Below are 15713 nucleotides of genomic sequence, written 5' to 3'. Positions count from 1 at the left end.
ACTGGGCTCTGCTCACTTGCTTCCATCGGTCTCAAGGCTGGTTGTTTCTTTCTCTCTGAGCATCTGCACTCCAAGAAGGCATGAACTTTTTCTTTCACTTCCTTTCTTCTATGGGTGATGATCTGACATCACTCTGAGAAGGAGGCTGAAGGTCACTGAATATAAACACTGTCACTCCTCGCTGGCTGAGGCAGAAAGGCAGGGGGTTGGCTGAGCAACCAGAGGGTCTGGAGGAAGGAGATGCAAACCAGAATGCCAAGGTCTCAGGTGCCACACGTGTGCTTGAGGGCTCGGTGTCTCTGTGCCTTTACATACTGAAGGCACCGTGGAGGACACATTTCCTCTGGAGTCACCCTTAACCATCTGCCACTCTTAGGAGGATGAAAGGTAGGAGTTCAGTTGGCAATGGAAGTTGTAAAGGGAAAGAAGGCCATTCGGGGTGGGCTGAGGGCGGCGGGTGCTCACACGGGTGTCCGCCCGCGCGTCCGTGAGCGGAAAGGAGAAGCCTGCTGGAGTGTGATAAAAAGCCCAGGGGTCAAACTGTGCAAGCCATGGGGAAAGGGAAAGGGGTGGGGGGCTCAGGCTGCAGTCCAAGGAGGGCAGGTCTCTTGCAGTGAACCACCCCAGGGCTGAAGGGCGGCTGTGGTGGCCAGGTGGGCTAGTAGGCGGGGGTAGAGGCACCCAAACGCCTTGATCGTCTGCCCATCCTTCTGCCCAGAAAAACGAAACAGGCTTGCGAGATCACTTCCTCACTCAGTGCTTAAGTGTCCAAGGATGAAAATGTGTTCAAATCCTCTCTCTCTCTCTCTCTCTCTCTCTCTCTCTCTCTCTCTCTCTCTCTCTCGGTTTGGGAAAAAAGAGCTAAGGACTGAGGAAGATGGTTCAACACAGGCTACGTCTGCTTCCAGGGCCTTTTGACTTGTCCGGCCGCCACCTTCTCATTGCTTTCGGCCCGAGCTGTGTCTCGGGGTGGAAGCCGGGCGGCTGTGCGCTGGGGATGCTCTTACATAACCGCCCGCCGCGTCCTGCTTCCTCGCGCGCTCCTGCACCGCCGGCTGGGAGAGCCGGGGGCCGCGATGGAGTCAGGGCCGCTGCTGCGGGGCCGGGGCCGTCCCCGCGGGGAGCGGACCGCGAGGAGCCGCGGGAGGAGGGCGCGAAATGCGGCGGGGGAGGTGAAGGTCAGTGGGTGTGAAACGCCGGATCCACACCCCCCTCCTCCCCTGTCCCCTCCTTCCCTTCCTCTCCGTCCCCCTCTGACGTCTGGAGCTGGCAGCTCGGCCGGTTCCGCATTCCCGACCCCTCCCCGCCGCCCAGGGGCCGCTATATAGCCGGGGCTGATGCAACCCGTCCCGCCGCCCGCCACAGCCTGCGGGAGGGACGCTCGGCGGCCGCGACGGGGGGGCGCTGGCGGCGGCGGACGCTGCAGCGGCGGCGGGGCTGGCGCCGCGGCGGCTCCCGGGCCGGGACGGGCCTGGGCACCGGGCGGAGCTTCGCGGCCGGGCGGCAGCGGCGCTGAGCGGGCACGGCGCCTGCAGCCGGGTCCCGGTCCCGGGGGCGCAGCCTCCGCCCTCGGCTTCTGCTCGGTGGGTGCGAGGGCACGCGCTGGGGGCGCCGGGCCGGGCTGGGTGGGGCGCGCTGGCCGCGGGCACCTGGGACTGCCGCCCCCGCGCGGGCGGAGAGCGCCGGGCCCCGAAACCCGAGCCCCGCGGGGAGGCTCCCGCAGCTCCGGGACTCCGCGCTGCCCCGGAGGGGGACGCTGCAGTCCGGGCCCCTCCCGCCAAGGGTCCGCGAGCCGGTGGCTTCCCTTTGGTTCCCACCCTGGGACGGGAGGCTCCGTCCGCTCCCGGGGCAGCCGAGGCTCTCTCTCCATCTCCCTCCCGTGCTCTCCTCCCCCGTCCGTTTGCAGGGAGGTGCTCTCCTTGCGCCGCGGGGAAGGCGGGTGAGTGGCGGAGAAAACTGCCCGGGGAGATGAGCCGCGGGGTGGAGATGGAGGGTGAAAGGCCAGGGAAGTGCAGGGTGCTGGTGGTGGAGGGATGACAGGGACCTGCTGGCAAGTCTTGCCCGCCCCAACCCCGTCGCAGGGAGGAAGACCGGCCCCCTGAGGACCTGGAGGAAGGCACTGAGAAGGGCTGGGGCTCTCCATACAATGAAGAGGGCTTCTCTCAGGGCCATTGCTCCGGGATTCCCCTTCTGGGAGGGGGTCTCGGGGTGGCTGGGTCCCCTTTGGTCTCCCCCAGCTCTCAAGCCAGGTTACATAAGGAGGCCAGCCGGCTCCTCTAGGTAACGAGCCCAGACGGCTGTCTTCTGCCCCCCCCCCCCAACCAAAAGGAGCCTGAGCGGCTGTGGACCCCTGACCCTGCGGTTGCAGACCCGGTTTTGCCTGGGTCAGTGGTGGGGTAGGGGGGACAGGGAGGCCTCCGCACCTCTGCAGGGATAGATGGGCCATCCCTGCGGTTGGAGATGGAGAGGCTGGTAAAAGAGGAGCTCAACTGACCCCTCGGGTCAGCTCCCGTAGCAAAATTGCCTGACCCTTGCACTGGGCCTCTCCCCCCCCCACCTCCCCCCGATCCAGGGCATTGGGCTGTGGCCTGACCACATGTGCTCAGGGCAGCTGGGCTCAGGTCTGCCTCTCTAAAAAGGGCTTGCAGACTGTGTGGGTGTGTGTTCCCAGGTTCAAATCTTCGTGGACTCCTCAGGGTCTTAGTTTGAGGAACTGTGAGAAACTGAAGCTTTGAACCATGCTTGGGTGCCTGCTTGTCCTTTAAGGCCTTGCAGTGAACTGTGTTCACATGTTATCTCCCTTCCCCCCAACCTCCCTTCCCTGAGGGTTTTTTAAAACACCTCCCACTGTTTTCATCTTTCCAGCCAATCTGGCTGCAGTTTGGATGGACGCCTTATCTTCCGTTGCAGGTTTCTAGGGGAGAGTTTAACTAGGTATCAGGTGTGAGCAGGGCTCTGATTTTATATAAACCTGACGACCAGGGAAGAGAAGCAAGATCTATTCTCGTGCCTCTGGCTGGTTAAGGTTTTGCCTTGTTTAAAACAGGGAGGACGGATTTCTCAAAGACTCTACTGTTTCCCTTCTACTTTGGCTTTGGTTCAGAGTTGCAGGCAGCTCCAGAATTTTCCTGAAGAGCTGGGCGCTGTGAGATCTGAAGGGCAGCTGGAAGGCATGGATGTGGAGGCTTCTGACTTTTCTCCTGGGTGGGCTGCAGCCACCTCCAAGGAGATGTGTTGATAACTGGTAACAGTGTCCCCTAAGGAGGAATCTGGACAAGGATCTCTCCACTCACTCGCCACCTGGCTTTTGCAGCTACCACCTGTTTGCAGGATGTGTGGGCATCTTTTCCAACCTGCAGAAAACTCGGCAGAAGGCTGAGAAGGGCTAGGCTCTCCAGGCCTTGTTTGTCATGGGGCTGCTGGTGTTGCGACTGTCCCTCGCACAACTGTCTCTGTTTCCAGCTCTGTTCTGGAAGAAAGGGGCCAGTGCAGACTCTAGGTTGGCCTGCTCTGTATTCATTCAACCCCAGCTCAACTTGAGCGATCAGAGCCAGGGCTGAGGGCAAGCTACATTCTTTTCTGCTTTTCTGCTGCAGGATGCAGTTTGCTTTTTTTCCATGTGAATGAATTATGTTGGAAACCGAAATGGGAGGAAGGGAAAAATAGAGTGAGTGTATATGGGTATGTGTGTGTGCATACCCTATATAGGCAGGGGGAGAGCAGCGGGCACATTATTTTTCCATTTTCCTTTAATTAAGGCTCTGTGGAGGTGTGTTTGAAAACAGAGGGTCTCCTATGCCTTTGAGGAGGGTGAGAACACTGTTTTGGCTGCGTCCTGGGCCATATGCAGTGTATGGTGGCCAATGAAACTGGGCCTGGCTCAATCTGTTGCTTGTCTTGGCAGTCGGTTCTGTGGCTTGTGTTACCAGCTCTGGAACTTACAGGCTGCCAAGCTCCGTGTGCCTGTGTGTGTGTGCACATACGTGTGTGTGCACGCTTGCTCTTGTGCGTGGGTGTATGGTTTGGCCTCCCAAAGCTTAGCGGAGACAAACGCGTTAGCGACCCCCGGTTGGAATTTTCAGCCTGTGTTTCTTTACACTAATCGCTGCGGGGGGCCCGGCAAGAGCCCACCATTCTGGGTATTTTTCAGTCTGTTTTCTTGCTATAGCCTTTGGGATTCCATTTGTGGAGCTCCATTTCCAAAGCTTTAACTGGCCAATGGCGTATTTTTTAAAAAGGGCCAAAGGATTGGTCACATTCTGTGTGTGTGTCTGTATTATGTATGATGCTATGAACTCCTGGCACCAAGGAACAGAGATGGGGTGAGGTGGGAAGAGAGTCTAGAAGTCTGGCCTGCCGGCAGTTCTTTCCCAGCGTATTCTCGCTGCTCAGGATAAGGATCCTGGCAGAAATGACTTACTGTGTTTTTATTGAGCACCTACATTAGGCAGGGGAGAACGCTGTGTTTACAGGCAGGGCTTGTCAAAAGCATTTCCCTGGTCTCCAGGAAAGAACATTTCTTGGGGAGAGGTTCCAGTTTCTTCTATGGCTGGGATGGCTATGCAGGGATCAGGTTGTGTCATGGCTTCTCCTGACACCCACCACATTGCATTCTCTTATGAAGATCTGAGGAGTGACTCCTTCTAAGCAGTGCAGGGTTACAGTGGATTGAAGGACACAGGAGATGCTGGCGCTCTGCTTCTGGAGGCGGGCGTGGAAACCCAGCCAGCTGGGAGTGCCCTGTTGCCAGTGATCTGTGCAGTTGTCTTCTGGCCTGTGAGATGGAGGAGGACTTAGGAGAAACTGAGGCAGAGGGCAGGTGCTGGGTCTCATTTCTGCACCTTTGTACCCAGCCCTGATCTGCCACCTGTTGTTTCTCTTCTGCAATAACTGCGTGGATGCAGGATGGTCCTGCCTCCTTGAGATTTAGAGTTGGAAAGTGGGAGAGCAGAGAATTCTCTGGGCTGGATCTCCAGAGAATCCTCCGGGGATCCTCCTCATGGCCATAGGAACGGGAGACCGGTGTTAGATGGGAACTGGGAACTGTGCAGAAGGGACCTGGAGGGGTCATCAAGCACTAGTGTTGCTCCAGGAAGGAAGGCCCTTGAAGCTACGCTGACTTCACACTCACCAAGTGCAGGTGCTGCTCCAGGTGCTTTCCAAGTATTAACGAATTTAATCTTCTTTTTAGCCTTACAGGGCAAATAATGTTATTAGTCCCATTTTGCAGCTGAGGAAAGTGAGGCACAGAGAGTCTCGGGAACTTGCCCAAGGTCACACAGCTAGTAGGGGCAGAGCTAGGATTCACACCCAGATGATCTGGCTCTGGGGTTTCCACTTTAACCTGCCTCACTCTCCTGCCTGCAGAGCTGAGCCAGCCATCGGAGATGGTCTTTTGCTGCTTGCCCTTTTCTCCATCTCGGAGCTTTCACCATCCTTTTGCTCCCTGCCTCCTGGATCTCCTTGTCTTTTGGAAGCTGGGTGACCTGCATCATTTCAGATTCCAGGAGAGAGGTCATCCCAGGTGATTCCTTCGCTCCAAGAACAGATTTGGTGTTTAATTCTCCAAGATTCATGATAGTTAGTACTATGCTCTGTGATGACTGGTCTGGCACCTTTCTGCCCTCTCTGCCCCCCGGCCCCTGCCATGGACTGCTGCCCTTCACATCTTTCTCCTGGGAATCTTCCCAGGTTCCAGCTCCCAAGACCTCCCACCCGTTGATTTCAGTTGCCAGTTACTTGCTCTTGACTTCCAACCCCACTAGTGCTCCTGGGGCCTGACCCTATGAACTCCCTTGCTCCTTGACCTGCCCTCACTCACCTCCACTTTCTTGTAGCACCAAGCCTTGCAGCCTTAGGCTATCTGCACTCATTTGCACACCCATTCCTGCCTCCTGATGCCAGCCCAGGCCAGCTGTTTGCCTGGAGGGGAGCAAACCTTCTCAAAGAGACCCAGGGATTTTAGAGCCTTCCTTAAACTTTTTTTCCTATGGACGGACAGAAAGTTCATGATGCAGATCCTAACTTTCTCTTGATCTGTCTTTAAAAAAGAAAACCTATCTTTGCCATTCTAGATGAAGATGCCAATTACTGGGCGCTTTCTAATATGAGTAGCCTTTTACGATTTTGACACGTCAAAGCAAGACTATTGTTTATTTATAGATACTCCCATTGAAGAATATGATAATATCTTAGATTTACATACAGTAAACAAGAGAAGAAAATAAGATGGAAAAACTTAAGTTTTTAAGTTATCTCTTCATTCTTTTGGCTGAAATGACTTCATCTTAATATCTCCCAACAGGGCCCATTTTCTGGACTTGAAGTGTTTTGTGACTTTTTTTTCTACTTGTACAAGGCAGCATCCCAAATCGTGTGCCTACAAGTCCCTGAGGAAGTCCGGATAGAGAGATACAGATATCAGATTTTTTCTTTAGGTTCTTTTCCCTCGGATCCACCTGGTCCCTGTTTCTTTCAAGCTGCCTCTCAGGAAGCTGCATCAAACCACCCCGAATCTTAGTCTCAGCAGCAGCTTAGGGTCCACTTGTGACCTCCAGAATGCTTTCTGTCTTATTCATGCCTTGCTTGTCAGTCTCATCTTTGATCTGTGCATTACCCAGTTTTTCTTCATCGGCTGTTTTCCAAGTTGTTCCTGGTCAGTGTCCTGAATTGCCAGTCTTTTTTTGAATTTATTATTTTTATTTATTTATTTATTTATTTATTTTTGAGGTACACGGGCTTCTCACTGTTGTGGCCTCTCCCGTTGCGGAGCACAGGCTCCGGACGTGCAGGCTCAGTGGCCATGGCTCACGGGCCCAGCCGCTCCGCGGCATATGGGATCTTCCTGGACCGGGACACGAACCCGCGTCCCCTGCATCGGCAGGTGGACTCTCAACCACTGCGCCACCAGGGAAGCCCTAAATTAATTTTTATACGGCAGGTTCTTATTAGTTACCTATTTTATACATATTAGTGTATATATGTCAATCCCAATCTCCCAAATCATCCCACCACCACCCCCCTCCCCGCTTTCCCCCCTTGGTGTCCATTCGTTTGTTCTCTACATCTGTGTCTCTATTTCTGCCTTGCAAACCGGTTCACCTGTACCATTTTTCTAGATTCCACATATATGCGTTAATATACGAAATTTTTCTCTTTCTGACTTTCTTCACTCTGTGTGACAGTCTCTAGGTCCATCCACGTCTCTACAAATGATCCAGTTTCATTCCTTTTTATGGCTGAGTAATATTCCATTGTATATATGTACCACATCTGCTTTATCCATTCGTCTGTTGTGGGCATTTAGGTTGCTTGCATGACCTGGCTATGGTAATAGTGCTGCAGTGAACATTGGGGTGCCAAAGTCTTTTTGGATTCTAGGCCTGTCTTTTGAAGCACAGGCACTATTTGCCGATATGGGTCTTCTGCCAGTGTATAGTGTTTGCTCTTTATTTGTGCATCCCAGTTACTAATGGAGACGTGGAGGGTGTTTATCTTCCTTATGTTGTGTGTACTTCTCTTTCTCCCACTAAATTACTTCTGTATGGAACAACCAGTGTGGGAGATGATTTCACATCTTGTCATCTTTCCTCTGTCTTCCTTGAAGTGGGTAAATTCCTCCTGGCTGTTATTGGTTCCCTGCCACCCGCCCCCCCCCCCCCCGCCTTTTATAGATTCCTAAATCACATCAAATTGTTTTATTTTTCGAAGCACCCAAGTTGCCTTTCAGCCTTGGCTCATCAGTCAGCTCCTTCCAGTTAATGGGGATCCAGTTATGAAAGGCAGCTGCTTTAGCTCCTCCATCTTCGGCCCCCCACCCCCGGAGCCCTTTAGGATGACTTCTCGCTGGTGAATGTCAGCTGTTGTGGTTGTCTCCTAGGAATGGCATGTGTTAAGGACTTTGTGGTTTGTATCTGAGCAGTTAGGGGCACCCTTGAGAGGAAAGGCAGGAGAGGGGGATCTTTTGCCTCTGCAGAGGAAAACCTGGTGCCTAATTCCCTGGGTGAGGCTCGTCAGTGGGACAGGTTCACAGGGGAGCAGGAATGGTAAGAATTCATGGGGCTGCAGCTCCCAGTGGGTTCTCGCTCTGGCAGAGGGGTTCTCACAGTAGCAGAGAATTCATTATATTTTGGGATCATTTGTTAGTGTCTCATTTATACCTTCTGTTTGAAAATAAACAGAAGCTGCAAGCCGAGCCTATCATTCCCGGAACAGAGTGGGGTCTGGCTTCCATCTCCTGAGATGGCTCTGGCGGGGAAACATACAGAAGCCTCTGGAGGATTTTTCTTGGGGTCTACCGTGGGAACGAATAATCTGGACGTGGATAACAAGCATATAAACTTCCAGAGACACATCCTTACCCTACTCACTGAATTTTGCTCCGCCATGAATTTATCATTCGTTTCTTCGTTCATTCATTCGTCAAGTGTTTGTTGATTATCCTTTCTGCGCCAGAAATGTGCATGCCTCACCCCTTGAAATCACCCCTCCACTCGCTAAGTGGCCACATGGCACATTTTGCCACACATGAATGGGTCCTTACAGTATCGGGAGGTTCTGGGGCTTCTGACCAAGGAGGGGATTTTGCACTGTATTTTTGCTTTGCTCCATACCTGAGGTGTGATGCCTCTCTCCCCTGGTAGGGCTTTGTGTCCAGATGAAACACCAGGCATAGGACATTTCAAGCTTCCCATCTCCTGTCCATTTTGACTAGCTCAGTTAAACATCCTTCCTGGGGTTGCTGACTCCTTGTAGCATCAGTTCAGGTCTAGAAGGGGGAGTTTTGTAGGTTTTTTTCCCCTCTTCTGAGGAAAAGGTATGAGTTTCCTTTGTCAGTTTGGCTCAGGTAGCCTGAAATCGCCCCCCTCCGCTCCCCACCCCCACCCCCCACCGCCTGCCAAATATCCACGTGGCCGGGTCCAGGCATCATTTCGCCACAGAGGAGTGAGTCCTTACACTGGCCCCTTTCTTATTCTCCCTGGAGGAGTTCCGGGGAGACAAGTAGCTCATCCACCATGCCCCAGAGCAGCCTCCTGGCGTGGCAGCCTGCAGCCCTCTCTGCATTGCAGGCGTGGCTCCAGAGGGTGGAGGGAGTGACTTTCTCACTGAAAGTGGTCTGACGGACATCACATCTTTGTCTTGCCAAATGCACCCCTTTCTATGGGAAGAGAGAGTGAAGGTAGAAAGATAGGTCAAAGCTTCTCCCCCAGGATTTCCAAGACAGATGAAGTTTTAGTTTTATAGCCCTGTGCAGCGAGGCAGGAAGGGGGAGAAATGATTTTTTTTTTTTTTTTAATTTTTGACTGCGTTGGTCTTCGTTGCCACACGCGGGCTTTCTCTAGTTGCGGCGAGCGGGGGCTACTCTTCATTGCCGTGCGCGTGCTTCTCACTGTGGTGGCTTCTCTTGTTGTGGAGCACAGGCTCTAGGCTCACGGGCTTCAGTAGTTGCAGCACGTGAACTCAATAGTTGTGGCACACGGGCTTAGTAGTTGTGGGTCACGGGCTCTAGAGCACAAGCTCAGTAGCTGTGGCGCACGGGCTTAGCTGCTCTGCAGCATGTGGGATCTTCCCGGACCAGGGCTCGAACTCGTGTCTCCTGCATTGGCAGGCGGATTCTTAACCACTGCGCCACCAGGGAAGCCCGAGAAATGATTTTTTTTTTTCCTTAGGGTTAGAATCCAGAGGCAGTTTTGTACTGAAATGCTACTTACAAGGCTGTTTAGAAGCCAGCACTGTGCACAACTGACCTCTAGTGTTCTCAGTGCCGCTTGGCTCCTAGTAGGTGGTTGACAATTGGATGGACGGATGGATGGATGGATAGGTAGGAGCCCTGTAAGTGGCCAGAAAGTCTGGCTTTATTAGCAGACAAGCTTTCTTCCCTGCCATCTGTGCCTTGAAGGGATAGTTTCTTACCCATGAGCTTCCCCCAGTGAAAAGAAGGAAGAAGAATTCCCTTAGTGTTGACCTGTCTACTTTATGTCTTTCTTTCATGCCTGAATCTGCCTTCCTTTGCAAACCTTCTGGGTCTGGTGGAGCTAGAATATGTGTTTGCTTTGAAAGTGAAGAGCCCGTGGAGGACTTTTCTCGTACTGGGCTCCACTGGGGAAGCACACGCTAATTAATTCCATCTCCCGTGCCGCAGTCTCTTCCTCATAGATGCCAGATGCACACACTCACACACACATTCACTGTTAACTGAGATCTGCTTCATCTCGTATTCAGGGTGTCTTAACAAGTATGTGGAATGGGATGTGTGATTTGAGGGGAAGCACCATGACAGCCGCAAAATAGCTCCCTCTTAAACAGGTGCAAAGGTGCTCGAGATGCCTCCATTCTGATCCATTCTCTTCGGAGGCAGCGTGTTGCAGTCTAAATCCAGCTCCTCCAGTTTTAACTGTGTACAGTCTGGAGCGAGTTCTTTTGTCTAAGCCTTGGCTTCTTCCTCCGTGTCATGGTCTCTGACCCAGTCTTATGGGACTGATGGAAGGATTACCGCAGTGCCCAGCCCATGGCAAATGCTGAATCAGTGTGGCCTGTGATTGGGTTAAGCATTGCCTAAGTGCCAACAATAACCTTGGTGTGAATTAACTGATCAAGTTTCCCTCAATAACAGAATGGGCTTAAGGGCAGGAAGAGCACCTTAAGGTGGGGAAGGGGTTTAGGGGGACATTGGTGAAAGAAGGGTGGGGTCCTGGTGAGACACAGGGACTTAAACCCCTCATGGAACCTCTCACCCGGCTGACAGTGCCTGTCCTGCTCTTCTCCTGTCCACTCCAGGCTGGACTGCCGCTCCTCCTGCTATGATGCCTGGGCAGATCCCAGACCCTTCCATGACTGCGGGCTCTCTGCCAGGGCTCGGCCCCCTAACCGGACTCCCCAGCTCGGCTCTGACTGCAGAGGAGCTGAAATACGCCGACATCCGCAACATTGGGGCCATGATTGCCCCTTTGCACTTCCTGGAGGTGAAACTGGGCAAGAGGCCCCAACCCGTGAAGAGTGAGGTGAGCGAGCCTTGTTCCCCCAGGGCAGGATCCTGGGGGGAGGGTAGGACGCCTGGATTAGTGTCCTAGGTCTAGCCCTAAACTCACCCTATGACCTAAGCCTTGCTGTTTAACATGGGGTCTGAGGACCAGTAGCACCCATGTCAGTAACATCTTGAGGTTGTTAGACGTGCAGGATCTCAGGCCCCACCCCAGACTGTCGGAATCCGAATCTGCGGTTTAACAAGCTCCCCTGGGGTACTCAGGGCCACGTTAGCGTTTGAGAGGCACTGGGCTAGGGCAGGATGCCCAACCTGTCTCTGGTTCTTTGAGGGGCAAGGGAAGAGTGATTACTAATAAAAGTATTGAGTAATAACATTTGGCCATCTCTCTGGGGTGCTGGGGGTGGGGTCAGGGGAGATAATGGGAATGTGCACATGCTTTGAAAAGTATATAAGGCAACGCCAATATTGGGTTAGCTTCAACAGTTATTATCATTAGTCACATCATTGTCTCTATTGCTCTTGGCCTCAGGCTGGAGCTGAAAGCAGGAACTTGGAGGAGGGGTGGTGTGGGCTCCCTTCCCAAGTGGCTGCCAGAGCTGGACTTGGCCTCAGTTGCCCAGCACCATCTGCCTTAGCTGGTGTTTGCAGAGGACCCACACGTGGAGCACGCCCTCCTCGGGTCCCTTGGAGCTGCAGTGCTCGTGAGCCGTACTTGTAGAAGAGTAGCTTTTCCCTGGGGACCGGGGAGAAGCAGAAGTCCCCAGCGTGGGTGAGCATCAGTGCTGGGAACGCCCCCGGTCACTTCCCCAGGGCTGGTGATTTGTCCAAAGGCCTGCCCCAGTGAGGTCCCCAGCAGGGCCGTTTCTTCAGAGGCCAGACAGAGTAGCTGCCCGCCCAGAAGGGAGAAGGAGCCGGTGGTGGGAGCTGGAGAGCTGGAGAGGCGGCTGGGCCAGAGGCCTGGGGGGAGGCAGCTGAACGCAGGTGCTGGGCCGCCCTGCGGGGAGGGAGCATTCACAGACAGAGGTGCGCCCGGCTGGGGGCTCATCCTGTAGGATGGAGCTCACAGGGCTGGACGTCCCAGAAAGGGGGACTCTTAGTGGAGAAAGGTGTCTGGGTACCGGCAGGGGGGAGTTGGGTATTTTAATGCCATTCCTGCTCTGCCCTCCCTTTCCCCATAAGTACCATAAAAATTGCACAGAAGGCTGCTAGGGAGCTCGGCCGGGGGTGGCACACTGGCTGTTGGCGGGCCGGATGTGGCTCTCAGGTGTGTTTTGTTTGGCCTGCGCAGTGTTTTAAAAGAAGCTGGAACCAACATTTCACTTGAAAATTTGGATTTTAATCTTTGATTACAAAGCGGGAAGATGTGGCCACCCCGTGCCCTGTTCTGGCACGGCCAGGAGCGGGGGACCCGCTTCACTCCTTTGCTCTCTCCAGCCTCCCACAGGCCCGGCGCCTCCCTGTTCCTCTCGATTTTGCTTACGCTGTCAGTTTTGCTTTTGTTGCCGCCGGCTGCCTTCGTTTACCTTGGGCCGCGTGGCCCGTACTGTAGACATTTATGCTGGAGACACCTGGATTAGGTGCCCTGTAGATGCCCACTAAAGACGGTTGATAACAAGATGAGAGTTGACGGGTAATTATATTCTTCTGAATTGATTTTGTCAATGAGCGTGCTGTGGATAGCACTTCCTGGCTTAGTTAGTGCTCTGTGTTCTTTGCGGAGAGCCCTTATCTTTGGTCTTGTGCTATTTTGCCTTCCCAGCCCCAGAACTTGAAAGCATTCATTTCTGGGTCATTCCATAGTATTTAAAACCAGTAGCTGAGCAGGGGCACTGAGGCTGTGGGGTTGATGAGGGGCCGGTGCTTTGGTCTCTGAGATCTGCCTGGAGGCAGGGGCTGAGTTACCACCTCCCCGCTCTGCAAAAGGCACCGGAGGAGCTTTCTTTCTTTCTTTCTTCCTTCCTTCCTTCCTTTCTTTCTTTTTTTTTGAAAAGGCCTTTATTTGGATTGGGTATTTTTACATTTCACAGCCTCCCCCAAATTGGTGACATATGCCCTGTACCTGACAGTGACGTGCCGTCCTCCCAAACACACACCATCCAGGCTGTGAAAATAACAAGCCATTTTTAGGGCATATTTGCATGTCCCCTCCCTCGCTGTCAGACTGCAGCGTAGTGGGTCGCTGTCAGACTGCAGCGTAGTGGGTGCTGGCGTGGAGTAAGGTCAGCCCTGCACTGGGAACCGACCTCCGGTGTTCTGGGTCAGACCCAAGATGGGTGGGGATTCATTCTGAGAGCAACTGAAAGATAAAGGGGGTTGGGAGAGAAACTTGCAGCTGGAGAACCTTATGTCCCGAAGATTTATTTGCATACGGCACACTGCCTTTGGTGGATTTTCACACTGGCATTTTGGACTAGTAAAACTTTCTTGAATAATAATAAGATACGAGCTCACATTTATTAAACGTTTAATATGTAGCAGGCCCTGTGCTAAGGGCTCAACATGTAGAGTCTTGTGTATTCCTTACCTGATCCTGGTGATCTGGTTCTCCCCATTTTAAGGAAGAGGAATTTGGGAATTCCCTGGTGGTCCAGTGGTTAGGACTCAGCTCTTTCACTGCTGTGGCCCGGGTTCAATCCCTGGTCAGGGAACTGAGATCCCGCAAGCCACGCGGCACGGCCAAAAATAATAATAATAAAATTAAAAAATTGAAAAATAAATAAAAAAATAAAGAAGAGGAATTTGAGGTCCAGGGAGGAGGAGGTCAAGTCACTCGGGGTCTCACGGCCGGAAGGTGGCAGAGCTGGGCCCCGCGTGGGCAAGACAGTGCTGCTGGGATAGCGGTGTGCACCAGGCACAGTGCTGGGTGCTCTCTGCAGCATCTTGTTGAACTCGCATGAGAACCCTTTTGAGGTCATTATTATTGCTGTTGTTATTGTTATGTCCACATTGTGGATGCAGTCAACAAGTCTTGGGGACATCCAAGGTCACACAGCTGCGAAACGAGGCCAGGCAGTCTGACTTTTCAGCCAAAGCTTAAACCTTATGCTATGCTGCCTCCTGTGCTCCCTGCCAGATTTCCAGGCCTCTAATCAGTACTCTATTGGGCTGGGGAAGCCGGATGAACCTGGCCCCAGAATCCTCCATCATTTTGATGACACGCCCAGATTAACGCTGAGCCCGTCAGTTCTGCAGCCGTGTCATCTCCCAGGCCCCCGCAGAGAGGACGGGCCGAGCCGCTGTGCAGGCAGCTCTGTCCCAGCTGGCTCTTGGGCTGTCCGCCTTATGGAGGCCAGCAGCCTCTTGGGCCATGTCCAAATACATGAAGCAGTTGGGTAAAAGAAAATCAGAGGAATTAAGTTAAAGGACGCGTTTTGTAAATGATGAAATGCTTTGTGCTGATGTTTTTATTGGCTTGGCCAAAAAGTTCGTTCGGGTTTTTCCGTAGGATGTTACGAAAACCTGAACGAACTTTTTGGCCAACCCAATATTATAGGGTTGTCACATCACGTGAAACTATTTTTGTGGAGGTGCTTCCCCGCAGTCCATTTGTCCAACAGATACATGCTAAGCACCTACCATGTGCCAAGCACCGGGCCAGACACTGGGAACTGAACCATAAGCAAAGTCGACAAAGTCCACCTTCTCTTGGACTATGTAGTGGAGTGGGGATATCCAAAAATAAGCAAATTCATATACAATATAAAAGGCCAGGTAGTGGTCAGTGTCGTGAAGAAAAGCTAAGAAAACCAAGTGGATGGGAAGTGGCCAGACTGCTCATTGTGAGGGTTGGCTAGGGAATCTGGGCATGTTATATTGGGATTTTTAGAGCCGATGCTTCTCTCTCTCTCTTTGTACTTCTTTCCTTTTCAATACTCCTTTTCAAGACAGCTTTGCTCTCTGGCTTTCTCCAGAGCTTTCCTTCCTTCCTCCACTTTTTGTTCTGCAGCCCCTTAAGCTGGAGTCCTCCACCAAGCACTCTCTGTTGTCCTGGAGATCTCGGCCCTTCCTGGGCGGGTCATCTCTGAGTGGGCTGCAGTGGCCATGCCCTGCCTCTGGGCCTGGAATGCATTTCCAGTAGTGGCGGAGGGAGGCCAGAAGCCCCGCCCTTGCGTGTGTGCACGTGCGCGCGCAAGCACGCATACACACACGCAGAGCAAGCAATGACCTAACAACCTGCTGGATGGGACCCCTCACCCTCTGTGTCACTCTGCAGTGCTCTAGAGGGGACTCAAGTTCAAGAGAGTCTGGATGACCTTTTAAGAAAGAGATTGCAAACTGTCATTCCACGGGCAGGAGTCAGCCTACAGATGAATCTTGTTTGGCCCTCACAGTGTGGGTTTTTTTTTTTCTTCTTCTTTTTTTTTATTGAATGAGTTGCTATATTTAAAAGCCAGGAAATGTGGACTTTTTGGCTTCTTTAAAAAACCCAGAATATCTGGGCACTCTAGACCCACACCCTTACATGCAACGAGAAGCTGGAGCTGAGCTCGCTGTATTGGCATGTGGTCCTCATTTCTCCGCAGTCCCCACCACCTCCTGTTGCCTTTCCCAGCCTGTTTCACAATGCCTATTGTCACCAGCCGGCTTTTGAGTTTGTGTCCTGTGCTTAGGTCCCAAGGATGGGGACTACATCTTCCATTCCTTTTTACTTCCACCAGTCGGTGGACAGTGCCTGGCCTGTAGACTGTTTAACACATGCTTGTTGGTTTGAACATTAATTAGCTGTGTC

The 15713-nt window shown here is 52.8% G+C and overlaps 1 protein-coding gene and 1 non-coding gene across 5 annotated transcripts in view; both read left to right on the top strand.

Annotated features, from left to right (window-relative positions):
• The first annotated feature begins 273 nt into the window (after positions 1–273).
• Positions 274–15713, top strand: part of JDP2 (Jun dimerization protein 2) — a 41694-nt gene continuing 26254 nt past the window's right edge. Inside the window, exons 1-2 of one of the 4 annotated variants that reach the window (XM_033850820.2) lie at positions 274–387; positions 10777–11000. In XM_033850820.2, the coding sequence (XP_033706711.1) occupies positions 381–387; positions 10777–11000 (231 nt within the window). In that variant the 5' untranslated portion in view covers positions 274–380. Of the gene's footprint in view, positions 388–1159; positions 1179–1320; positions 1584–10776; positions 11001–15713 lie in introns of those variants that run through there. The other 3 variants (XM_073800218.1, XM_033850821.2, XM_033850819.2) reach the window with 3 other exon arrangements.
• Positions 13561–13632, top strand: TRNAE-UUC (transfer RNA glutamic acid (anticodon UUC)). Its single transcript has one exon. It is a non-coding gene; the product is annotated as a tRNA-Glu (tRNA).

This window comes from Tursiops truncatus, chromosome 2, assembly GCF_011762595.2.
Source record: "Tursiops truncatus isolate mTurTru1 chromosome 2, mTurTru1.mat.Y, whole genome shotgun sequence".
Taxonomy (NCBI): domain Eukaryota; kingdom Metazoa; phylum Chordata; class Mammalia; order Artiodactyla; family Delphinidae; genus Tursiops; species Tursiops truncatus.
The sequence above is the reverse complement of the archived record's forward strand: the minus strand, read 5'-3'. Positions and strand labels throughout refer to the sequence as shown.